Source organism: Chelonoidis abingdonii, chromosome 1, assembly GCF_003597395.2.
Source record: "Chelonoidis abingdonii isolate Lonesome George chromosome 1, CheloAbing_2.0, whole genome shotgun sequence".
NCBI lineage: Eukaryota > Metazoa > Chordata > Testudines > Testudinidae > Chelonoidis > Chelonoidis abingdonii.
The window spans coordinates 351,084,439-351,111,784 of record NC_133769.1 but is presented as its reverse complement, the minus strand read 5'-3'; the positions used below and the strand labels follow the sequence as shown (position 1 = coordinate 351,111,784).

General features: G+C 42.2%; 1 protein-coding gene across 1 annotated transcript in view; it reads right to left on the bottom strand.

Moving 5' to 3' along the window:
• Positions 1-8,419: 8,419 nt before the first annotated feature.
• RAB38 (RAB38, member RAS oncogene family) overlaps positions 8,420-27,346 on the bottom strand; it is a 31,150-nt gene continuing 12,223 nt past the window's right edge. The window contains exons 2-3 of the mRNA XM_032804408.2: positions 19,609-19,889; positions 8,420-8,579 (exon numbers count right to left, since the gene is read on the bottom strand). Of these exons, the coding sequence (XP_032660299.1) occupies positions 8,427-8,579; positions 19,609-19,889 (434 nt within the window). The 3' untranslated portion in view covers positions 8,420-8,426. The remainder of the gene's footprint in view (positions 8,580-19,608; positions 19,890-27,346) is intronic.

Here is a 27,346-nt window from a genome sequence, read left to right as displayed (position 1 = left end):
AGCAGTTGCCTTTGGGAAACTTATATCTTTAGCTTCTTCTAGTTGTCCTACTTTCTTAATGTATTTTTATGGTAGGGCATTTCTTAGGGTTTGTCTACAGTACCACGTGGGGTCGATCTAAGATACACAACTTCAGCTACACAAATAGCGTAGCTGAAGTCGACATACTTAGATCTACTTACCGCAGCGTTTTCACTGTGGTAAGTCGACAGTTGATGCTCTCCCATCGACTCCGCTAGCACTCTTCATTTTGGTGGAGTACAAGAGTCGATGAGTGAGCACATCTATCGTGCATTTAGCTTGTCTATACTAGATGCAATAAATCGCACCCTGCTGGATTGATCACTGCCCACCGATCCGGCGGGTAGTGAGACAAGCCCTAATATTATGTTAGATTGGGCTTTGACATCAGCAGCCTTTTCTTGCAGACTGGTTGATGGACTGTCAAAATGAGGTTTTCCTATGTGCTTTGTAAATCAGGTGTGACAATGATGTTGATTGTCTTTGTAGAGCAGAAGGGCTAATGCAGAAGAGTAAGGTGAACTTGATAGCAGAGGCCATAAACATACTGGATCAAAAGACCCAGTGCTAACAGGGATGATAAAACTTCTTCACTGAATGGATGAGAGACAGAGATGAAAAAGTAAGGCTGATGGCAGGCTAAAATATATATTTATTGGTACTGCAAGCTGTTCTGAGAAATCCTGAATAAAATAGCAGGTTTATTCAGGGTAGCCAACAATGAACAAAGACCCCATGGAAATCGGATAAAATGTAGTTCTTTATGCCCTGGATAAATCATATATTATAAAGCCAGGATGATTGTGATTATTTAGCCGACCTACTACACAACATAGGTCAGAGGATTTCATCCAGTGATTCCTGCACCTTGTGTTTGAGCTACAGCATCTTTTTAAGGCTACATCTACACTACTAGCTAGAGCTCATGTTCACATACTCATGCTAGCTTGACAAGAACCAGTGGTAATATAAATAGCAGTGTAGCCTGGGCAACGGTACAATGGGCTAGCCGTGCCAGTTACACACCTGCCAGAAACCGGTGAGTACATACTCAGCACGGCTAAGTCATGCCTTGAGTGTTGCTGCTTATGTTACTGCAGCTATATTGCTATTTATATTCACACTAGAACAATGAGAACTAGAGCAAGTCTGGGTACACAACTTCAGGCTCGCACCTGAAACTCGTCATGTAGATGTAGCATTGGAAGTCATTTAAACCCAGCACTACTTTATTGCCCTTCTACTGTATTTTTAAGGCACCCTGTCATTGCAGATTATGTTTCCAGAGGTTTCGGTGTCTTCCATCGTTTCCTGAGTTGACATTTGAGGTTGCCACAATGCTGCTTAACAGCAAGCCATAGTTCATAGATACTGTATATGGAGCTAGTTTCTCAGCCCAGTGAATCACCTGAGAGCACTTTGGAGCAGCCTTCTAGTAAGAGAAAACTCCATGGGAAAAAACATTTTAAGATTACAACTGATAGCTCTTTTCCCTCTTCAGCTATTGCTCCTCACATTGGTCTTCTTGGAACTCCTGCAGACTTCTTCCCATCCTGACAGTACTTCTATACTGCTAGACACACTTCCTCCCCAACCTGTAGGTTTACCTGCTATTGGAGGATTTTTGTAATTCTAACTTCTCTTTTGTACACACTCGCTGGACCCATTATCTGTCATCTTTGTGTGCAATCCGTGGCTGAGGCCTCATTCCCAAAGAAATGCCTCCCGATGGTCATTAACATTTGTGATGCCAGTGCAAGCCCAAAGAATACATGCACAAGTTAATCAGGAAGGTGTTTCTTTTAAATGCAAATGTAACACTTCTGAGATATCCTGGCCTGAAAGATTTGGATCCTCCAGCTTTCCGCAGACGAGCTAGAGTACAGGTGGGGCACAATGCAAGCTCCCTCACAGCCAGGTCCAGCTTTACACCGATACCCCCGATTCCCCAGAATCAGGCCCCGTGCCAGCACCTAAGAGGCCCGGTCTGGGGGTCTTCAGCGGCATTTTGGCAGCAGAGGCTCTGCTCTGGGGGTCTTTGGCAGCATTTCAGCAGTGGGGGGGGGTCTGCTCTGGGGCTCTTCAGTGGCATTTCAGTGGCAGGGGGTCCTTCAGTGCTGCAGAAGACCCGGAGTGGACCCCCCACCGCCAAAGTGCTGCTGAAGCCCCAGACTGCTGCTGAGTATTCCAATCAGGCCTTGTGGGTCATAAAGCCGGCCCTGCCCACAGCAACCTTTCTGTGAGCCTATAATTCAGGTTCCATTTCTAGGGGAAATGTAGCTCATACTCTATGTCAGGGGTTCTCAAACTGAATTTTGGGACCCCTCAGGGGGTTGCGAAGTTATTACATTGGGGGGAATCACGAGCTGTCAACCTCCAACCCAAACTCCACTTTGCCTCCAGCATTTATAATGGTGTTAAATATATAATAAAGTTTTTTTTAATTTATAAGGGGGGGTCGCACTCAGAGGCTTGCTATGTGAAAGGGGTCACCAGTACAAAAGTTTGAGAGCCACAGTTCTATGTCCATTTAATCCTTGGCCAACCAGAGTGATCACAGTATTTTTTGTTGGTGTGAAAACTAGCCCTCTGAGAACTGGACTGAGACATATCCCTCTCCTCCCTGCCCCCACACTCCCGCCCCCAGTTCATCTCCTATAGGGAAACACACAACTGTTGGCAAATAACTTTCTGTCACTGTTGAACTGCAGACAAGTCTACAGGGCATGTTCATCAGATTAGCTTTGACTCTGGGTAGTAGGTTGCTGTAGTTCTGCTAGGATTAGCTCCTTATCTTTGTAAACTGATATTCCTAAATTCAAATAATAAAAAAGAATATGGACTTCAGTCCAGTAGTTAGGTGCTTTATGTGCTGCAGTTGCAAATCAATTGATTGTTGCTTTCATCAGATTAATATTCCCAAATTATCTGATGGGACTAAGGCCTGATTTTGAGATTCACTTGGTTTTTATCACAAGTCTCACAATATTTACTGTTTTATTTAAAGCCCCAGCTTCTGGAGTCACGTAATCTGGGAATCTCAGTTTTCATTTTTTTTTTAAATAAAATCTCTAGCCCTCATGGCTGCAAAAAGCTTGAAAATACAAACCCTAAAGGATTCAAAACCCAAAGGCACCCTACCTTACATGTATTATTTTTGTTTAAAAAACTCACGATTTTTTAGCCAATCTCATATTTGGAGAGAGTCAACACATTGGCTGACTCAGTTTTGTATGATTGGGATGGGCAATAGTGCTGTAAGCATAATTTTGCAGTCAGAGTTAATGATGGGTCCAGTTAAGAGCTACCTGATTTGTAAGCACAGGCAGCATTTTACCCATCTGAGTTCCATGACTGCATGCTCCATTCAGACAGGCTCATGAAACTGCAGGTGCATTTATTTGTGGACACAAAAATATGCCTGTAAAATCAGAAGCTGAATTGAGGCCATTTCAGAAATCGGGGACTTAAACTGCCTCTTTAAAATGGAAAAGATTAAATGGGGCAGGAGGGAGGGGGAAAGGGAAGGAAAAGCTTCTTTCTCCAGTATATAATACTTTTATTAATGCCAAACACTTATCTTAAAAGATTAAGGGACAGGTTATATATAGCGCGTTAAAACAAGTGAACAGTCACAAGGAAACAATTCTAAAAAGAAAATCATGACGCAGAGAGCAGTTGAATTTGCATATGGTTAAACAAGGATTCATATACATTATTTTGTTTGATTAATTTTGTAGAACATACATACTCTCTGTTCTGCCAGAAATGGTTTTTATTATTATTATTACCATAAGAACCTTCTGTCGTATGTTTAAATGCAGGTTCACTACATGTATTTGCATTAACTGGCTCCCAGCAATTGACATAAATTGCATTTCCCTGCATTAAAATATATTTGCTATTTCCGTTTAATTCAGATGGACAAGTTTCTTTAAAGACCTGTGGGCAACCAAGCTACAGCCAAAAAAAGCAGTCTAATTATTTGTAGATTTAAAGCAAAACCAATGGGCTCCAGAAACAAAATATCAGCTGTTCAGTCAATTGAGGATATGTACACGAAGGCCAAAGCATGTATTGCTGAGGATAAGCTGATTTCTGATTGGCCAAAGTTAAGGCCAACTTTGTTCTCTGGAATCACGATGCATAAGAAGAATGAAGCTTGATTTTAAAAGGGGCCAAACGCCTGATGCTCTTATGAGAGTTTACCCCACCAAATTCACTGGGGTCATACAGGTGTAAGAGAGCCAAACTTACCCCTCTGTGTGTAAGTCTCCCCCTATGTAATGTGGTGTTAATGATACTTATGTGCTTCTCCAAGAGTGTGTAGGAATCAGTTAGATCCTGATTGTACGGAACTCTAAAGATATTAAGCAACATAAAAATGCAAAATAACATTACCATGTTTGGCAGAGAGAGACTTGCAAAGTCTGGCACTAAAACATCAAAATGTTCCCAAAATTCTGAATAAAGAGACATGTCTCCTTATCAGGAGATTTCAAGCCTGATTCTCCACTGCCTAGCACCTTGTATGCTCATTTGTACCTGTGCTAAAATACTGTAAAAAGCTAACAATGTGGTGCGAGTGGTGTATTCTAATCTGTTATTGTTTTAACCCCACTTTGCACAGATGCCAATAACTACACAATATGCTAGGCAGTGGAGAATCATGCCTACCCTTCATTTCTTATAGCAGGGCAAGGGCATTCCAGAAGTCCAGAGCGAAAGCCTTTTTGCCTCACAATGCCCATGGAATTCAAAAGCTCAGCTCCCCAACACTAGAGAAGACAAGGTAATGCAAAATGTATCAGTAACACGCAAGGAAATCCCATCCAGTCAGGGATTTAAACAATAAACTAAATTTCATACTCAGTCCTGAAAGGATCTAGGCACAACGTGATCATGTTCATGCATTCTCTCTGGAGTGCTTACATCCTCTCAGCATGCAGCATCTCCACTTACCCTGGTGGTGGTTGTGTATTTCTTATTTTATTGCAAGTGTCCTAGCAGTTACTCATCATCTAAGTAAAATAAAAACAGTGCACAGACGTCAGGAAAAAAATCTGGAAGGATATTACCTTTACACACCTTAAAGGGGCCTGATTCTTCACTGCACTGCAGTGTTTTATTCAGCATAACAAAGAGAAACTACTTATGACCACAACACTGACATACGTGTCATGTAATCCATAGAGAGTCAGGGCAGAATTCGGTCCTGATAGATGAGGTAATGGATCTGTATCAGTCCTAAATGGAAAGTTGGGCCTCAATCTTTGACTGATCAGAAAGCACACAGCAAACTAAGGATGGGAGGTGTGGAACTTACTAGATATTAAGACAGTACATTAAGGGAAATAAACTAGTTTTATTTTTGTTTCTTTTTAGCAAGGAAATATGTCTAACTCTTTGGTCAGGCAAAGCTCTCCCACAGGCACGTCTGGGAAGAGGTTACATTTCTGTTTCAGGAACACTGATTGGAATCTGCTGTGAACAAGTAAAGATGAGGATAGCTAGAGCACACTGATACTTGGAGACCAAGTTACAACACAGTTTAGCTCCACAGTCTCATACATATTAGTTTATGGAAAAGCAAGACATCAGACGTCTCTGGTCCCACTGAGACATCTAGTTCCTTACCTAAAGCACTGAGGATCAAAAAGTATTTAGGCACCCTAGTCCCAGGGAGTCTGGATCTCACTGCATTAACTCAAGGTATAACTCGAGTGATGATGACCTAACTCCTGTCCACGTACAGAAACCTCTAGCTGGAGTTTAGCAGGGCTTTAAGTTCAAGCTAGCTGGTCTAGCAGAGATGTGGGTTGAAGCTTGAGTGCTGCTGATGCTCAAGCTAGTAATGCAGTGGGGATGCAGCCACAGGCCAAAGCTCGAGGTAGCACAACTCATCAGCTGCTAATCCAATCAGTGTGTAGCTTGTTATTTCGCAGTGTGGCCTTTGTCACTCAAGCTAGACTAGCTGGAGTGGAGTAATGCAAGTCAGCTGTTGCAGTGAAGACAAACCCTAGTTTTATTTACAAACATCAGAGAGCCATGTAGTCATGCAATAGCGAAGCAGCCATCATGCTTCACACTAATAATGCTTAGCCCTTACACAGCTGTTTTAATCGCCAAAGCACTATGCAGACAATAACCTGCACAAAAACCCAGTGAGGTAGGCAAATTCTATTAACTCTATTTTACAGATGGGGAAGCTGAGGCAGAAAGGTTAAGTGATTGGACCGAGGCCACAGCAGGAGCCTATGTCGGAGGTTGGATTTGAATTCAGCAATTTCCTATGCATGACACCTGTCCCTAAATACAGACAGCACAGACTGTTCTGCACCGGCATTTTTTTGCTTCAAAAAGCTGTGACTATAAAATACTTGACAGAAATATATTTACAATTTGAGTTTTTAAACCAAATACTAGCAAGCTGTGGTTGGTCACAGCTCTGTCCCTGGATCTACTCTGTAATGCATATATAATAATCAGAGATGGTTCAGTCAGAGAACAAAATTTAAGACCTGTTGACTCAATATTCTTTCATAATTTAAGGACACTTTGTTTTGCTTCATACAAGACCTAAGCACTGGCCTCTGTGTGTCCCACCCATTCACCTCCATCTTGGCATTCAGTTGAATTATTCTTATTTATATTACAGTACTGTCTAACTGCCGTCGGTGAGATTGGGACCCCATTGTGCAAGGTACTGTACAAACACAGTGGAAAAGACAGTCCTTGCCCCAAAAAGCTGAGTACCTATAAAGATAAGACAGACAAAGAGTTGGATGGGAAACAAACGTGACTTCCCCAAAGATGCACAGAAGGTCAGTGGGAGGGCTGGAATAGAATTCAGGCGCTATGTACCGGACCACACTGCCACAATTCAGATTTCATGTGTTATTGTGGTGTTCATGATAGGTACCTGTGGCAGGGCAGAGGTAAAACCCCTTGAATGCCCTGCTAAAATACTGGCTACGCCCTGCTTTCAAGCAGAGATGCCAGGGGCCAAGGCTCAAAGCAGCCAGCAAGGAGTCCAGCTGCGGGCCCTAACAAGGGCTGGCTCACTGCAAAAGACTGAGCTAAGCAGTGACAGCTGGGCTGAAGGCTGGGCGGGCTATAAAATTCCTGAACCAAACTCACTTAGGAGGCTAACCTGGGAGGAGACAGGAGGCTACAGCTTTGTCTCCTCACCCTAGGAAGGGCTCCTCAAGGGCCAAGAGACCCTGGAATGGGTTAGAAAGGGGATAGAGGGGACTACACGGTGGCACTGTACAATAAAGCATAAGGGTGAAACACCAGAAGAAGGCCTGAGAACTCTTATTTTACCAGACTGGGTGGGCACAGGGAGAGAAAGAGGAAGCCTGTGTGGACCCTGTGACAGTACCCAAGAGAGCTAGGTAAATACTGAAAAAAACATCCTATGAATATTGACTCCAGCCCTATTTGTTTTTATTTTCTGTCAACATTCATGCATTTAAGTTTTACTGGAAAAATATGGTTAGAAAGCAAATTTCCAAGTCATATGAGTAAGTACTTGCAATAACCAAGTAGTGATTAAAAAGACTAGGACTGTTCAGCTTAGAAAAAAGACAACTACGGGGGGATATGACGGAGGTCTATAAAATCATGAATGGTGTGGAGAAAGTGAACAGGGAAGTGTGATTTATCACCTCACATAGCACAAGAACTAGGGTCACCCAATAAAACTAATAAGCAGGAGATTTAAACCAAGCATAAGGAAGTACTTCTTCACACAGTGCACAGTCAACCTGTGGAACTCATTTCCAAGGAAATTTGTGATGGCCAAAATTATAACTGGGTTCAGTAAAGAATTAGGTAAGTTCATGGAGTATAAGTCCATCAGCGGCTGTTAACAAAGATGGTCAGGGATGCAACCCCCATGCTCTGGGTATCCATCAGCCTCTGACTGCCAGAAGCTGGGAGTAGATGACAGGGGATTGATCACTTGCAATTTCCCTGTTCTGTTGATTTTCTTTGAAGCATCTGGCACTGCCCATGGTCAGAAGACAGGATACTAGGCTAGATGGACCATTGGTCTGACCCAGTATAGCCATTTTTATGTCTTAACCAAATTTTAAAATCACTTGTCTGAGCATTTCTTGCTCACTCATTTAGTCAGGGAGTAGGAACACCACCATGTGACTTATCTGACCAATCACAACTAACCAAAACTATTTGCATAGTTAATATTAAAGTGAACTGTTCACAAACAATCCAAAGAGTCAAAAAATCATTGAATATTTTAAATAAGACATATATTTGAGAAAACTGCAGTCTGCTCATGGATATTCTGTGAGCAGAAAAACAGGTTGTTTGTTTTGGATAAATTATTCACTGTTAACTATTTGCTCAGCTCTAGTATCCAAGAATAGTCTGGGAGTCCCTTAGGATTTAAAGCAAGCTGAACAACTGACAATATTAGAAGAATTCAGGTTTGGTTTTATAATATCCGGTTCAATGGGCTGCATTAGATCACTCTCACTAGCAATTATGTGTTTCACCAGGCATCTGGAAGCTTCGTCTATATTTATATTTTCCTGCAGGTGAAAGAGAGAGAGAAATTAATTAGCCAAACAGTAGACACACCATGTCAGATATCTTCTATTTTCTAAGGCCAATTCTGGGCAACATCTAATGTTTACTTTCCCATAAAAGCAGACTTTAAAAATTGACAGCATGTAATAATATTTTGTACAGATTATATTAATTAGGCATTATATACATCATCATTCAAATATCTATTAAATAACACACAGCAATACCATTTAGCCTACAGAAACCATTGGTCATCTCTATTGCTTTATGAAAGATAACACACCAGCAGAGAGTTTCAAAAATGAGTACACTTGAATAAATAGCCTTATATTTGCCCCAGCATAAGTAGCCTGATTTTCAAAAGTCTTGAGTATTCGGCAGTCATTACTGCCTTCTGTCACATTTATGTTTTAAAATCTTGTCCATTTTTTCGGTTGATTTTTCTGCCCAGTGCACAAAACAATATGTGATGAACAAGATCTCTGAATACACAGATACAGAATTGAGTTTCTCCTAATACAAGCAAGCTCTAACGCAATATTTGGTTCATTGTTTTGTCTGTTATAGATACAGAGTTAGCACCTATTTAATTCTCAGAAAGCAGTATCACTCTTAGTCTTGCTTCAGAGATAGAGATCCTGATCCCGAGGAGTGAGGCTCAGAAGCCCAGCATATCTTTATACATTTGCCTTCACATCTTTAGTTCTCCTGCTCCTCTTGTAGCCAACAGCAACACTCCATAGATGCAATGGAACTGGGTCTCATCCCTTTATACTATAATAAAGAGCTGAAATCTAGGGAGTTGATCAGTCTTTTAATTGGTTCCTGGGTTTTAAAGGATTTCTCTCTCTCTCTCTCTCTCTCTCTCTCTCACACACACACACGCACACGACTGTGCTTAAATATTTAAACTTTGACCTCTAAATTATATCCCTCGATTGTAAACAAACAAATCATAACACACGACATTTATAAATCTAACAGCTAGTGTAGAACTTGGAATCAATATACACCACCTGCAACCTCAGAACTACAGGGTATCACATGATTTTTCTGAGACCAGACTCTCAAATTCCTCAGCTATGCAACAAGTCATTTTCAGGGCACTGTGGAATTTAATTAGAAGACATAGCCAACAAGAAAATGATCTCGAGGCGCTGGTTTAGAAAAAAGAAGATGAAAAAAATGTCTCTCTCTCTCTCTCTCACACACACACTTTGCCACATTGTATTTGATGTCCTTAAAAAAGTGACAAACATTCCACCTACCCCCAGGGTGCCTCCCTTTCTGGAGAGGCAGGATGGAGTTCTAAGGAATACTTCATCGACTATCTGAAAATTACCAAAACTCTAGTAATATTTAAAAACAGCAAACAAAATGCCTCATTGTTAGTGGCTTGAAATAAACTTCCTAAGGGGATGATAGAAGGGAAGGGAACACTGGAAATGAACAAGAGGGAGGTGTGAACTGGAATTTAAAGCTTAGAACTATATGAGCTAGGCCTGGCCTTCACTTAAATATTTTGCCAGCATAGCTCCATCAGTTAGGAGCATGTGTGTGTGTAGGGGGGGTGGAATCGTACCCCAGCAGACAAATATCTTGGCAAAAGTCCTGGTATTGATGCAATTAGACTGGCAAAAAAGGCCTTTTGCTGATATACCTTGTTTTTTTTTTAAGGAATCTGGCATAAGCCATACCAGCAAAAGAACTCTATTGCTGGCATAAGATGCATCTCCACTATGAGTAGACAAGGTCAACAAAATCTGCCTGTGGTCTCAACCTTTCATGGATTCCTTCTGTGGCCTTAGTCAAATTATTTAAAGGAAGTAACCTCCCTACCTCAGTTTCCTGTTCTGTAAAAACAGCTGAAGATGTGTTTTTTGCTACCACAGGCATGAAATGAGGGTGAAATAAGCAGGGAGAGGGATAGCTCAGGGTTTTGAGTATTGGCTTGCTAAATCCAGGGTTATAAATTCAATTCTTGAGGGGGACCATTTAGGGATTGATCCCACTTTGAGCAGGGGGTTAGACTAGATGACCTTCCAACCCTGATATTCTACAATATTTGTCTGCTCTTTGAGGATGAGCATATTCCCGTGCTGCCTACTGGACACAAATGTTTAGTGAGTATGTTTCTGGATGAATGAGGGATTGATTGCACTATCACTGGCTTTACAGAGGTGATTCATAGGCTTGTCTACATGCAGCATTCCACTGTTGTAACTCAAGCTTTTATTTTAAACCCAATCTGATAGATTGGTGTAACAGGCTCCATGTGTAACATCAACAGACCCCAGTTGTCAGCAGGTGGGATCAAACATGGGACCTGTGGAGCTTAGTGCATGAGCTAAAAGCCAACTGCCTGTTAGCTAAAGCTGTAGAGCAGACTCATTATTTGCTTTTTCTCTCTCTCTAAGTGGTCTCATTGCCATTACATGGGACACAACACCACATGCAGAAGGTGTGTGGGTTACACAGGGACACTGGTTTCAGTTTAAATCAGTTATTCCACTTAGATGAAGTCAATTAGGAACACATTTAAGCTAAATTGAAATACGTCGCTCTTAGGGTATGTCTACATTTTGAGCTGCAGAGGCGGTGTGACTCCCTGCTCAAGGAGACATACTGGCACTAGCTCCTATTGAGCTAGCATGCTAAAAATAGAGTGTCACCACAGCGATGGAGCAGTGGGAGGGGCTAGCTGCCTCAAGTGCGTGCTTAGCATCTCAGACATTGACATCTTTGGAAAAACTCCCATGGACTTCATGGATCAGACCCTAAGCTGGAGGATAAACAAAACTGCAAATCTTGGTATTATACAGCTGGTAGCCTCTTATTTTATACCTTGCACATGTGCTCCAGACAGGTGGTGTATATTTTAGAGTGGTTTCATTATAACAATACATGCCTAATTTCATTTCAAATATACCATTCACACACCATCTGCCCCCATACAGCCTTTGGTCTTTTGTATCTCTGAGTTCAACCAAGGCATAAATAAATACCTTGCTACTACATTCAGTGGCCAGGATCAGTCCTTGGTTTTTAATCATTTAATTTTTCAGATATAATTTTCTAAATATCTTTATTAACATTTTAGTTACCACAAAATCTCTCTTAAACCACTCACTTTAATTAACCTCCAAGTATATCTGTGGCCCAATCTGAGCATTTCATAAACATTAATGAATTTATCCTCATGTCATCTCTGTGAAGTAGGGAGGTATTACCTATCTCCATTGTACAGGTGAGAACTGCAGCACAAAGAGGTTGAGTGACATGCCCAAGGTCACACAAGAAGTCTGTAGCAATGCCAGGAAGTTAATCCAGTTCTCCCAAGTCCCAGTTCAGTTCCTTAGCCACTTGCTACCTTATGTTTATATCACCTTTTGTTGTGCTCCTAATCTCATGGTGTCTGACCTAGCATCTTAGGGCCGTGGATTGATCTCTTCTGTATTACTGCTGCTGCTCTGGTCTGCCTAATGAAATATTGATTTCCACCCCCATCCCCAATGTGTTCTTCAGCTAAATCAATAGCCCACTAGACTGCAAAGAAGGTGATCTGTTATCCCAACACGGGCACTGTCATAAACAGATAGCTACGGGTTAATGTTTCTTTTACCTGTAAAGGGTTAACAAAGGGAACCAAACACCTGACCAGAGGACCAATCAGGAAACCGGATTTTTCAAAGTGAGGGAGGGAACTTCTGGGTGTGTTTTGTCTTTGTTCTGCCTGTTTGTTTTCTCTCGGCTATGAGGGAAGAGCTTTTTTTTTTTTTTTCTATCTCCAAGCTTCTTTCTACCCTTCTGTTCCCAAGTTGTGAGTACAAAAGGAAAAGCAATAGGTTTATATTGTATTTTGTATTTACATGTGTGGAGTTGCTGGAATGTTTAAATTGGATATCTTTTTGAATAAGGCTGATTATTCATATTTTCTTTTAAGCAATAGCCCTGTGTTATGTCATCTTGATGCAGTGATCATGTCATGTGTTTTTTCTTTCTTTTTTATATAAAGCTTTCTTTTTAAAACTTGTTGGATTTTCTTTTCCTAGTTAAGGCAAGGGGATAGGAATCTCTGTGCCAGGAGTACTGTCTCTCTCAGGGAAAGACTGGGAGGGGGGAGAAGAAGGAGGGGGGAAGGTAAATCGTCCTCTCTGTTTTGTGTTTCAAGGGATTGAAGCAGGGAAATCTCCTAGTATCCCCAGGGCGGGAAAATCTGGGAGGAAGTAAAGAGCAGGAAGGGAAGTGGGTTATTTCCCTTTGTTGGAGGCTCAGGGCATCTGAGTCTTGGGGGTCCCCCAGGGAAAGGTTTGGGGAGACCAGAGAGTTTATCAGGTACTCAGAATCCTGATTGGTGGCAGCGAGATAAGATCCAAGCTGGTAATTAAGCTTGGAGGTTCACGCTAAGCACCCAGATTTTGGACGCTAAGGTCCAGATTTGGGACAGAGGCTTATTACAGGCACCCACAGGTTCATGGATTTTAGAGGGTTGGATGTGCTGAAAAATCAGGGGAAGAGTGTGTTCAAGGAAGCAAAAGAAAAGATAACTAACAAAGACAACACATAATAACAGACAATAAGATGGTGGTGATGGATAGGTTAAAATAATCAAACATGCCCCAGTCCTGGTGCTGAAACAGCTCACAGTATAACAAGAAATAACATTCATTGTCTTCTAAAATAGACAAAAAACATAGGAGGAGCAACTGACAGACTGAAATGGTGTCTTTCCATTCTCCTCCTTTTCCATTCCCTTATTGATTGCCTTTGTTCTGTACAATACAGGCCACAGGAATCCCATTGCTGAATGCATTTCAAACAAAAATGTTGAAACACTCAGTCCACCCTCGGCTTTTCCTTATGTTTTAATCACCTTATATTTGCATGTTGAGTATGCTCTTCCCTTCATTCGAAAAGGCGCAATATAGAGCCCATCTCTGGGGTAGTGCCACTTCAGGTCATCATGGACCTGGCCCCACAGATACTGTTGGGGATGCTACTCCCCACCTGCAATTGCCTCCTGTGAAGTCACCTTTATGGATGTCCAAAGAATATGGAAGTTCTAGCTAGCTAAGATACTTATATGGCCCCATCACTATAACAGAATCTCACAACCCCCCCCAGTGAGCAAGGGGAATGCTATTATCTCCATTGACCAGGTGAGTGACTTAAGTGATTTGTCTACAGTGTAAGGTCACACAAGAACTCATTGGCAGAACAGAACTGACCGCAGGTTTTCCAAGTCCCAGACTAGCACTCTACATATTCCATTCTTCTCTACTTTGCCAGGAATATAATAGTAAAGATTAGTACCTGATAGTCCCCACCCTAGCTCACCTCTCCTCCACCTCCTCCCTGAGCATGCTGCCCCCGCTTTAATTCTCCTCCCCTCCCAGGTTTATGGCGCCAAACAGCTAATTGGCATGGCAAGCCTGCGAGGCAGGAGAAGTGCAGCAGCGACGGCGTGCTCGGGGAGGGGGCGTAGCAGAGATGAGCTGGAGTGGGAAGCCCTGTGGCAGCTCCTTCCCCCCAGCCCTGAGGCACTCTCGTGGCAGCTCCCCCCCCCCCCCCCGCCTGGGAAGCCATGCAGCACCTCCCCACCCCAGTTCACCTCTGCTCCACCTCCTCTGCGAGCACACCGCCCCCGCTCTAATTCTCCTTCCAGGTTTGCAGCGTCAAACAGCTGATTGGCGCTGCGAGCCTGGGAGGCAGGAGAAGTGGAGTGGCGACCACACGCTTGGGGAGGAAGCTCTGTAAAAAAAAATTGGGGGCACCACTTTTTGGCACCCTCAAATCTTGGCGCCCTAGGCAACCGCCTAGTTCACCTTAATGGTAGCACCGGCCCTGCTTGCAACTTTTTAGCCAATTGCTATGGGAAATAATCTCCCTGTCTAGAAATGTTACATTAAATGAATGAGAAAATAAACGCTTTATTGAAAGGGTCTCCAAGCACTGCACAGTGTGTGTGCTACTTAGTATTCCTGACTGGTCCCTCCCCCTTATCTCTCATCTCATTCCAACACAAATGCAAACCATTAACATCAAGAGCATTCAGTTTTAATATCTGAAATAAATCCCCTTGGACTAGACTGGCTTTTATTTCTTTACTGATGAAAAAGGACCTTTGTTAGTTTTATGGGCCTTTCACACTTCCAATGAAACATTTTATTCTTTGCAATGTGGAGAGCTTGGATTTATTGCCCGGGTTGCTCTTGGGTGCAAAATTACTCCTAGGTTTCTATTGTCAAGTAGCTTCTTTCTATGACTGCAAATGTGTTTGGCCTTTGGACTTCCAGAGGTAAGAGTACAAACCTCTATCACTTGAACTAAAGGGAACTGATAGGAAAATACCTCCCTGTAACTGCAAGTAGTAGCAGATGCATAAGCCTCCAGCCACTAGATGGGGGCCCAGACCCACATTCAGGGGGGGACTAATCAACTTCAGTATAATCCCAGCTTTGTCACTATATGAATTTAGTAAAGTTACTTAACCTCAAATTACCTATATGTAACCTCAATGGAATGAATATGCACCTACTCAAAGTTTGTAAAGTTCTTTGGATGAAAGTTACTATAGATATGCAAAGCATTGTTAACAGACTTACTGGACAACTTAGGACAAAAATTATTTCCCTTTCTCCTGTATGAATTAGTAATGCCAGCCGGATATTATGCATATATTGGCGGCGGGGGGGGGGGGTAATCAAACTAGAACTAGAGTAATTCTGTGCAAAACAGCACACTCAAAACTTTAGCAACTTTCAATACATTTTCAAGTGCTTTCTGAGCCAAGACTTAAAAGTATATCTAGTTTTGCTTGACCTGGCTTGTTTCCATATACAAATCATGTCCATTTTCATTGGGAAGTGACAATGAGGCTGAAATTATTGCCCTTGCAGGCACAGTTTAAAGCCCATCTATTTGAACAGGCAATAGTGGTCATGTGTAGGTGTGTGCTGAAAGTCATGGATCTCTGTCTGATAGCAAAGCACAGAGGAGGTTTTTCAGCTTTATTGGTCATACGAGGGCTATTTAAATGGTATGTGGTAGGAAGGAGAAGTCTTGCTTCTTTGGACAATGCATCTTTTGCATGGAATTGCCTAAAAAAATGCAAGGTTTTTTAGACTGAAATCTATACAACTAAATAAAGTATTGGACGATAAGCATACATCAGAGAGAGACCAGACCCTCAAGTAAGAATGTAGCAATAAGTAACAATTATGACTGTTTTGCACTGTGTTCTTACACAGCAAGGCAACCTGTCAGAGTGAATCCCCAAGTCCTTTCAGTACCCTGAAGACTGAAACTGATTAAATATTTCCCTTAAAAATATCAAAGAACCAAAACAATGAGTACATTCTGCGTCCCCAAATGTTTTGTTTTTAAGATTATTAAGTTAAGAAAAAATAGAACTAAGGAATGATACAGCAATATCCTATGGTATAATTCTCCAACAGTTTCATATGGAATTTTAAACTCCCTGACAGGCTGAAAGACGATTGGTATGTATATAACACACAGCCTTCTGCAATGTATCCAGAACTAAAGGGGGCATTTTTATAAATAAGCACCTTTCTTTTCCCAAAAGGCATGAATCATATTCACTCTGCTCTGAAAGCTGTAACAATTCCATGCATGTTTCCAAAAAAACCTCTGGAGAGCTAATTACACCAGAATTGAGCAAAAAAGAGTCATTACCTGTTTGAACTGCTAGCTGCTGTATGATGGAGTCTCAGTCAGTAGCATTCTACTTCAGAAAATAATTTCTATTCTCTGTATAAAATGTAGGTGGATTTTTGTTTTCCCTACCCCTGAGTTCAATGATTTAAATTGCCCCTGGCTGAAAATGACTAGAGCCTTTCCTGGTTTTAAAGTAATTGTAATTATAACTTTAAAAAAAAAAGTTACACGGTGGCCTTAAATTCAGAACTAAGACCAAACTGGGAAGCAATTCTGATCTCACTTATACCAGTTATACACTGGTGTGTCTCCTCTAATTTCAGTGGAGTCACTCCTGATTTGCAACTTTCTAAGGTCCTGACCCTGTAAACATGTGAGTCATTTTACTCATGTGATTAGTCTCATTGGATTTAATGGGACTACTTACATGAGCGAGTGTTTGCAAGATGAGGTCCTAAGATGAATCAATCAGGTTCACAAAGTTCAGATACAAATCTAAAGTTTATCTGAATTATTTCTATCAGCTAAGCCTGAAAAATTGGAAATTTACGAAGAACAGCTTCTCAGGATAATTGTGGCACTTCTGTGTCCAATCACAGTCGGGAGTGAAGGAAGTATCTGAACATTTCAAGACATCAGATCTTCATCCATTAGCATGCAGGTGCAAAAGAGAGGGGATGATGTGCGCTGTGTCCCCTGACCATTAAATAATAATTGGTTGTCCACTTAGCATGGCTGCAGAACTCAAAACTCAGTCAAACTTGATTTCTTCCCCACCTCTACATGGTTCGAACTATGCTTTGGGAACTGTTTGACTATTAGAGATGTGGGGACTAAATACTATAAGATCTGAACCACAGCTTTCCCTAATTTAGAATTAGCTAAAAATCCAACCTCTTTTGGTTCAAAGGAGTTTGGATTAATGCTCCGCCCATGATATTCTTCCATTTTCATTGTCCTCTGCTCTTCTGGGTTCCAGCCAGAATAACTTCCCGACATCACCGGGGCAAAATAGCTCAACTTTGCCACAGATGAACAATCCTTGAGCTCAGTAGTATGTTCACGCTCCATCAACATGACTGAAAACTGAGTTCAGAGGGCTTGCTTGGCTTCTCTGAACAGATTGCCAACAATTGGGTGACGACTGCCGTATTCATTTTTACCATGGGGACACCTAACTTCTAGGAACCAGATTAACACCACAAACTTGTTTCTCACAGGTCAAACACCCGTGATCAAATGAATGACTTTGCTAACCTGAACTGGTAACCTAGAGGTTTGTAACTAAGAAAGACAGAATAGTCTAAAAAATAGCGACTTGGCTCATCCTGTTCTCACTGATATTCATTTGTAAGCCTTTTAGGTCAGGGAACTTAAATTTAGCTGCTTTTCATACTTGATCACAGACTTTGAGTCTTTCTTGTCTTCAGACATTAACTTAAACTTACATTTGTCTTGTCCCTAGCATGCAAATGATATGAACTTAGATTCCCAGGCACATCAATAAGAAGGTGGAAGGGTTGTAAGACAATTTGTAAGTCTATAAAAGTCTGGCATACCTCACCTTACACATCACCTTTGAGTTGGGCCCTAAACACCAAGGTATTTGGGTGCCTAAAGATGCAGATCTGTACCTAGTGGTATCTTCAAAAGTGTCTACTGCCTAATTCCCCTTGAGTTAAAATCCCTAACTCCTCCACCCCTCCTGGTTTCAGCTGCTGTTCTTAATGCCTTTTTTGTCTTTGTTTTTTTGAATGCACGAGACGTGTTGTCTGGCCTCTCTTGTTTTGCCAATGTTATTCTGCAGAAGCCTGTGTAAGACATCTTCACCCATCTCTTGAATCTAACCCAAACAATTGTTATTGTTAACCCTTAGATAACACTTCTTTTTTATGTTTTTTGTCTCTTGGTTTCCAGTCTGGCCTGGAAGTGGATGTGTCAAAATACCATAAAAACTAGATGCTATTGAACATTTGCCACCACCAGCAGGAGTGAAACACTGGACTCTAGTGGCCAGATCCTCAGCTAGAGTAAGCTAGCAGAGGTCCACTGACTTCAGTGGAGCTACACAAATTTACATCAGCTGAGTATCTAGTCCTAAGTATGCAAGAAATTTTAGCACTGGAAAAATACTTCTAACAAGTAAGAAGACAAGCTACAGACTTTGGCCAAACTGATTCCCTTAAAGCAGTGTTCTCAACCAGGAGCACACATACCTCTAGGGGTATGCAAAGGTCTTCCAGGGGCTACATCAGCTCATCTAGATATTTGCCTAGTTTTACAACAGGCTACATAAAAAGTCAGTACAAACTAAAATTTCATACAGGCAATGACTCGTTTACACTGCTCTACATACTATACATTGAACTGTAAGTACAATATTTATATTCCAATTGATTTCTTTTATAATTACATTGTAAAAATGAGAAAGTAATTAATTTTTCATTAATAGTGTGCCGTGACACTTTTTTATTTATATGTCTGATTTTGTAAGCAAATAGTTTTTAAGTAATGTGAAACTTGGGGACTCACAAGACAAATTAGACTCCTGAAAGGGGTACAGTCATCTGGTAAGGTTGAGAGCCACTGCCTTAAAGCAGCCTACTGGAACTAGTTTTATGATCTACTTATTAACAAGATAAAGACTATGGAGTACTGAATACACAGACAGCCCGAGACGCGTATGATGCTCCATGCCTTTCAAACAGTTCATGCCTTTACCACAAGACCAAACTCTCTCTGTATGTGAGGACCTGACAGCTCAGATCTTTCAGACTGAATACTTACAATGATGGACATATTAGAACTGCCACAGCTTACAGAAAGGCTACCTCTTCTCTGTGTGGGAATGAACGAGCTCACGGCATCTTTCATAAGAGAAGCTCTGGTGTCCATTGCTAATACACCTTCTTCCTCACACTGTTGTGCATATGCTGTGCATCAGATACACACCTTAGCAGTGGCTGCATTTCAGAGTGCTGCATGTAGCTTGTAAAGTGCTTTGAGATCCTTTGAGATGAAAGGTTCAATATAGATATACATTCTCTTCCAAAGGTGTTACTGTTTTTCAAAAAACAGAGTACTTGTGGCACCTTAGAGACTAACACATTTATTTGAGCATGAGTTTTCGTGGCCTACAGCCCACTTCTTTGGATGCATAGAATGGCACACGGCTGCTACTCTGAAACCTGTTTTTTAAAAGTGCATCTGTTTTCCCTTCATTAATTCAGCAGAGATAAGAGCTTTGCAAGGAACACATTGTGACTGAGTAACCCATTTTAGTAGTTAATGTCTCTGCATTTGGAGAATGCTTCTCACACATTTGGTTTATTAAAAAGGAAATGTAATTACCTTAGCCGATGTTTCAAACCATCCCACAAACCCATTCTCCTTGCAGAACTGGTCCATCTTGAGACCGTTGTTCGTAAGCACATCTTTTCCCTGGTCGCATTTGTTTGCTAAGAGAACTGTTGCCACGGGTTTGCCATTTGGGAGAATCAACTTAGAGTCCAGATCCTCTTTCCATTTTGTCACCGCTTCAAACGTTGCTGGTCTTGTAACATCAAAGACAATAAACGCTCCCATGGCTTCTCTGTAATAAACCCGTGTCATGTTTCCAAATCTTTCCTGACCTGTGATGAAGATGGGAGGGGAAAAAATCATTTGAATCATCACTTCCAGGCTGAGTCAATATTTCACATGCCCGTGTGTTATCTGGCAGAACATTATCTAGCCTGGAGTTTAATGCTGGAAAGCTGGAAAGCTACAATTCTTCTAAACAATAATACAGAGTGATAGACTCATTTGTGTGAAAATGCCAGTGAGTGTAGAGAGCAGAAAGCGTTTAATAGGACTAAAGTCTAAGGAAATGTAATAACTTTATCATAAGCTCAAATATTAGTAGTGCTAGAGTCCTATTAAGCCAGTAGGTTTCCAGGCCTATGGGAAAATATCAAGTATCTTAGTAGGCTTTACAGATATTAATATGTCTCACAAGGCATATAAATGTTATCCCATTTTACAGATGGGAAAACAAAACTACTAGAGAAACTAAGGGCAAAATTCTAGCCTTACTAGTATAAAATGCATTGTGGGAAGTAGAGCAGCAGTGGTTAACCAAAGAGCTGCATGGTTCACATGCACCCTGGGAGCAAATTGTGCCATAGTAAAGCCCCTGATTACTGCTCCAAAAAGGAGTAATATGCACCTCATGACAATAGGAACATATGTGCAAGACTAATGCCTGGCCATGCTGCCAAATTGTTTGTTAACGTGCATTTGGAGCTCTGGAGTGCTACTGTTATAATAGCCAAGTGTTGTGGGTCCACAGTATCTGTGCTGTGCTTTTAGACAGTCTCTTGGAAAAACCAAGAGGATTCACTCTTCCTTCAGGGTAAGCCATACAACCTCACTGCCTCCTAGACTGAGATACTGGGCTCCCGCATTCCTTGTTCACACAGTGAGCTCTGTCCAGTGAGTCCATCTGAGAAAGACTCCTGGTAGAGACTTGTACCTTCTTTGCCTGCACTCCAGGCAGTGTTTACAGTGACACCCCAAACAATGTTTTCAAAACAGAGTAGGGTTTGCTAGTCAGGTGCAACACAGCATTGCATGTACCTAGGTTAGCGGAAAGAAATAAAGATTCAAGTATAGTCCATTCTGGTCAGCTCATAGCAACTCACCATCCAGGATGTGGTAAACTCCATTTGCAGACTCTGAGGTTCTCTAGTTGGCATAGGTAATCCACCTCATCAAGAGGCAGTCACTAGAATTCTTCCATAGACCTAAGACTGTCTACACTGGGAATTAGGCTGGCTCAACTATGCTGCTCAGGAGGTGTGGATTTTTCACACTCTTGAGTGACAGTAAAACTGACAATGTTCTGGTGTAGACTAGACCTTAGTCACTTTCAAGTCAGAGAGCCCAAGCTTCTTCCAGAGCTCGCACTTATCCTGCCTCATTCGACCCAGTCCTCTGTTCTAGAGCTAGGATCTGTATTTAGCGTCCCTGATGAAAGGTGGAGAAACCTTCCTCTTTCTAAGTTGTTGGTTAGTTGCTCCCATTGTCTTCTCAGATTTTCCATTGATATAGGTTGGCCTCAGACAGCCTCTTCAATCACATTCAATCCACTCAGACAGCTAGGTGGCACAGACACACCCCTCCTCTCCTGGCAGAATGAACTTTCTGTTCAGGGCACGCTACTGCCCTACCCCTGGGTAGGAATGCAAAGTAGGGGGGGAAACTGAGGCACAAAAAGGCTTCATCAAAATATTACAAAAAAGCCCTGCTTCGTCACACCAGAGCCCTGCCTAGCACTCAGAGGAATGCTCAATCTAATCTGCCCTGCCCCTGTTGCATGCATCTGAGGGTAGCATGGGAGGGCATGGAGCCTCCATAGCTCTTTGTATTATGTAGGAACAGGGCAGAATTTTGCATGAAGGGATTTTGTGAGGTCACAAAGCACAGTCGGGTGCAGAGTACGGCTCCACTGCAGCAGAAGGTGTGATTTCTAGCTCACATAGATGCACACACATGAGCTTTGATCGAGCTAGAACACTAAAAATAGCAGGATAGCCATGGCGGTACGAGCACTAGCTCAGTCTCGCCACCCAAGTACGCACCAAATATCTTGGACAGGATTGTACTTCGATGTCTACCCCAAGCCGCTGCCTGTGCTTCTGCAACTGCACTGCTCTTTTTAGCACACTAGAGCAATCAAAGGTTGAGTAGTTACTTTTGCCTGAGCTGGAAATGACACCACCAGCTGCAGAGGAAACATACCCTGAACCTGAACCACAGAGTTGGAAATAGAACCCAGGAGTCCTGGCTTCTGGAACGCGTACTCTCATCATTAGGCCCCACTGCCTTTCCATGCTATCTTCCAGTTCTTGGAAGTCACACTGAGCAAGCACACCCAGCACTAGCACATGGAATTCTGAGAATGTGTATTACGCAGACAGTACCGCAGATCTGTGATATTTAGTTTTTGTTTTCTAGGTTAACATTCAGGCTAACAAGGAGGTATTCATTCACATGACACAGAAGCCAAGAGTGAACTTCCATCTTTTCTAAATTAGTCTTGGTTTCGTATACCTTAAACAAACACTGCTCTGCATTGATGAAAGAAGACTTGGACATGTCATTGCTGGAAACTGTAAGGTCATGTTGAACTATTATTACTGACATGTTTTATAATAGTGTCTTATGATCTCTCTCAATGGGCTAATCAGATGATTGGCTAAGTCATGTGTTATTCAATAATCTACTTGTTGGGAAGATTTTTTTTTCAGACAAAAGTTAATTTCTGTCCAACAGCCTAGGATCGACAACAGGAACAGATATAAATAATGTTCGTGTATCACGGCTCAGTAACACTTCCTATTTTTCATGGAAGGCTCTCAAGGGATTGACACTGGTAATAAGCATGAAATAAAAACTAGATCAGTAAACTTGTGCCTCACAGTGTCATTTTGATGGGAGTAACGATTGTATCCATTTTACAGATGGGTAAACTGAGGCCCAGCCACCTTCAGAAACTTGCTAATGGTCACACTGCAAGTCAATGGCAGAGCTTGGAATAGACCGCACCGATACACAAAGTTCATGGTCTCTTGCTCGCCAAGGACTAGTCCCTCCTTTCCTTCACATAGAAGTAGTCTCCCTGCCTTCTATGCTCTCTAATTGGCTGAGTAAAGACTGCTCAGAGTGCAGTTCTTGCCATGAGGGTGCGTGTCAGATAATGTTCCTTGGCACTAAGTTAGCAGGGATGAGACAGACAGGAGAATGATTTAGAGCAGGGATAGGCAACCTATGACATAGTGTCAAAGGTGGCACACAAGCTGATTTTCAGTGGCACTCACACTGCCTGGATCCTGGCCACTGGTTTGGTGGGCTCTGCAATTTAATTTAATTTTAAATGAAGCTTGTTAAACATTTTAAAAACTCTCTTTACTTTACATACAACAATAGTTTAGTTATATATTATAGACTTATAGAAAGAGACCTTCTAAAAACGTTAAAATGTATTACTGGCACGCGAAACCTTAAATTAGAGTGAATAAATGAAGACTCGGCACACCACTTCTGAAAGGCTGCCGACCCCTGATTTAAAGGATCTCTGGTTCCACCCTGCTTCCTGCGCTCACCAGCCAGAGTAATTAGCTGGGAGCACAGGGGGGCAGTAACTTCCTCCCCAAGCAGGAGGAGGAGGGCTGACTCTAACAGTTCAGTCTAACCCTGATCAATGCAGTATATAAATAACATGCATCCAGTCCCAGCAGGACCTTGCAAATCCACTAAGGTGCTTACTGCAGATCGCACTCACCCCCAGTGCTGGCCTCTCTCCACCTTCCAGTGAGGATTTCACAGAAAGTTACTGCAAGGAGGGAAGTCCCGCGTTACTAAATTACGTTTGCAAAATATACTGCAGAACCTTGACTTGTTTACCAGGAAAAAACTAGTAATGCAAATCGAACCATGCTGGCCAAAGTGAATGAATGTTCATTGATGCATCAAAGGGTAAACAAGGCCTCATTAATCTTTAACACTGGGGTGTTTACCGTGCCCTTCACAATGAACCTCTCTGGCCCTTGCATTGGGAAGCTCACCACGATGGCCCTACAGCTCACCACTATGGCTCTTCTCTGGCTAGCTCAGTCAATGCCCACCATCATGGTCATTTGCAAAGAGGAGCCTTTTCTCTCCTCTGGTACAGCCTTCTGTATGACATTCCTCTCTCATTCCACCAGCCTCACTAACCTGGCTGGACAAAGAATCTACGCTGGCAGAGAGCCTCTCACTAGCTCCATGAGTCAGGGTCAGAAATAGAAGACTAAAAAGTTGTCCTGCAAAGCAGGGAGGGTGGGACAAAAAAACCTGGACTTGAGATGGTTTTCTTCTGATTCTTTTTGCAGGATAAAGAAAGCCTGAAAAGTTTTTGGTTTTGTTTCTACGTTTTATTTTCTGCATTTGTTTTAACATTAAAAATTCCTGGGAAATTCTCTGATTGCAGACCGAGTGCAAGGATAATATCACAGTAACCTAGCATGGGAAAGCTGAGCAAATGAGAGGGAGAAGGAACTTTAGTCAAGGCTGCCTAAAATGTTGGCTAATGAACATTTTGAAGATGTGGCGACCTTGTTAAAAGTTCAGCACCCTCTCACCTCTTCAAACCAGGGGTGAGAGAGAACAATTTACATCCACTGAGATCGTCTTCAACAAGTCAACCAGCAAAACTAGGGGAGACCAGAGTTGAGCTTCCTGATATTTCTAAGATAGAAACAAGCTTGTCAGGCCTTCATTAAACATCATGAGCATAAAGAGGGTAAAAGATCAATTTTAAACAATCCTTCACAGGTCACCTTTAATAAACAGAGGTCATCTCCACCAGACTTGATTTCAAGTCATTGGCTACCACTTCAGAAGCACATTAGGAGATTTACTGTGGATAGGACATGGACCACAACCTGAGGCAGGCATTCCCCCTGTTCACATTGCAGGGATGTGGCCCTTTGGCAAATGAAAAGGAGGCAGGGGGTGGCCAACGTTCTAAAATGTGGCCAACGTTCTAAATAAATGTGAGAATCCCGGACCAAGAGATTTACTCACTGATGTGTTAATTTTGACAGAATAAAAGAGAGTCTAAGCTGTTAACATGATCCTCTCACCATAGAATAATAAAAAAGTTAGCCCTGGTTCAGGGTTTTGAGTACAGAGTCCTTGGCCTACTGGGTCCCCTGACAAACTAAACAAAGCATTCTGAAATTGAAACTGAGTGGCTATGCAAAACAAACAATCAAAATTTATCAAAGTCCTTTTTTCAGACTGAGCCTGTCAGTTACAGTCCCTTACTCTGTCAAGCAATCCTTCTTAGGGGGGAAGAAAGGGTTAGTTTCCGTTTTTTTTTTTGAGATGACTGCTGTGAATAGTGGTTATTTTTCCTGCTTTTGACAAAACAGACAGACACAAAACAAGAGATAGTCTGGTGAAGGTGGGAAAATAGGACTCTACAAAGTGGCTGGTCAGTCATGGATGGTAAGCGACCATGACAGTTCTTGCTCTAGACCCTGCCTGATGGCCCCAGTCTGGGATGCCATATGGCTGACCTGACCAGGTTCCTCTCCTTCATGGTCCTTCCCAGACTAGGCAGACCCATCCCATTGTGCCATTGCTGTGCAGTATAGGCAGTCTCAGGATCAGGTGAAAAGCCAAGAGAGGACCGGAGGAAGTTGGGGGATAGAAAGGAACATGAGGGATGGGAAGACAGAGCAGGGTTTCACATGTATGACGCTGGAGTCTTTCATGATCCACTGGTGATGGTCAAGCATTCTCACTAGCATGATGATGGTCTGAGCAACCCAAAGAGGCTTACCAACGAAGGACAGAGTCTCTGGAGCGAGGCAGAGTCCTGGCAGCCTTTCTGCAGGGAATTCCTCATGAATCTGCTCTTCCATTTCCTTAAAGGCAAACGAAGACAAACACACGCAAAAGGGGAGCGGCAAAGACAGAAAATGCAGCTTCTATCTGGCGCTGACTCTAACTTACAACCTCATTGCTGGAGAAACACAGGCACAGCATATGGTCTGGTCAGACATGCCAAGACCTGCCAAACTTGTACCAGCACTGGGCTGCTTTGGGCATTGTTTTGAGCTGCCTGTCTAGTCACAGGCTCACAGCAGTGTTGCAAAAGGTGCAGTCTTGGCCAGCTAAGCCCGGTGTTCATTAAACAAAAGGCAAAAAGAGAGAGGAAAGAGAAGAAATAAAGTGAGGAAGGAAAATGACACAAAGAAGGAGGTGGAAGCAGGAAACTCAAGGCTTACATTCTAGTTGTTCAGGATTTATTTGACGCTGGTGGAAGTGGCAGTGTCATCTAGGTCCCTCTCTCTGGCCCAGTCTGGTCAGGAAAATGAAGGCCCAACAGTGTCATGGTGGATCCTTGGGTCCCAGGAGATGGCTGGCGTGGCAATCATGATGGTAGAGCTCACTGGTTTTCATCCCACCTGTTCTCCACATTTTGTTCCCCCACCCCCCAAAAATCTCTTTTTTAAAGACTCCAGAAAGGGACGATGGGTGGAATGGTCCCTGCTCTAATTTTGTTCACCAATTAGGCCTAATTTCTGATGAGCCATTTTGGGCCATTAATTTCCAGTTCCAGACTCTTGTTTACTGGTGATGTTAACACCGTCCTTGGGTGGGATTAGCAGACATTTTTGTTCAGACTAATCTAGTCTGTCTTTTAACTTTTGGACCTTTTTCTAAACAATGTGATATACCAATGTGAGCTGGACTTTTGTTACCTTGGACAAATGAGAGCGCAGGTGTGTGCACAATAACCCATTCAGTCTTTTTGAAGCAGCTACTCTGCAGCCACTAGCCAAAGTCCTTTTCCTAGCAGACAAGTCCCTCCTGGCAAGAGCATATAAAGTAGTAGGCATTTTTGTGTCATAAAAAAAAAGAGGATTGTCCTTCATCTTTCCTACAATCACATTATTTCTTTGAAACGTAGGTGGTCACCAGCCCATGAACCAATGGGCAAAAATTGTGTCCTAGGTATCCAAACAGTTTTATCATATACACATCCAATAAACCACTTTCACTAAACTCCAATTATTTTAGAAGGAAACTATGAGTTAAATATTCTGTACCCTGTAAAGTACTGCACAGTGACTGTATCAAGTCACTGTACCAGTAAACTGACAAGTGTAACACTAATGACTGGTAAATTGGCACACGATATACTCTGTTAGTGTAACTAATGGCCTCATTATTCCAGATGTTGCATATATTTCAAAAACTTTGTTGGGATAAATCACTGACGTTATGGGCTAAATTTGAAGACTTTATCGTAGTTAATCCATTATGATCTATTTGTGAGTAATGCCATTGCAGCATAAGGTTGTTTGTCACTGTGATGCTTCCTGGGGCTACCCAGGGTTGTGAGTCACCTGCCTACCCTTGCCCTTAGTATTCATAGACTCTAGGACTGGAAGGGACCTTGAGAGGTTATCGAATCCAGTCCCCTGCCCTCATGGCAGGACCAAATACTGTCTAGACCATCCCTGATAGACATTTATCTAACCTACTCTTAAAT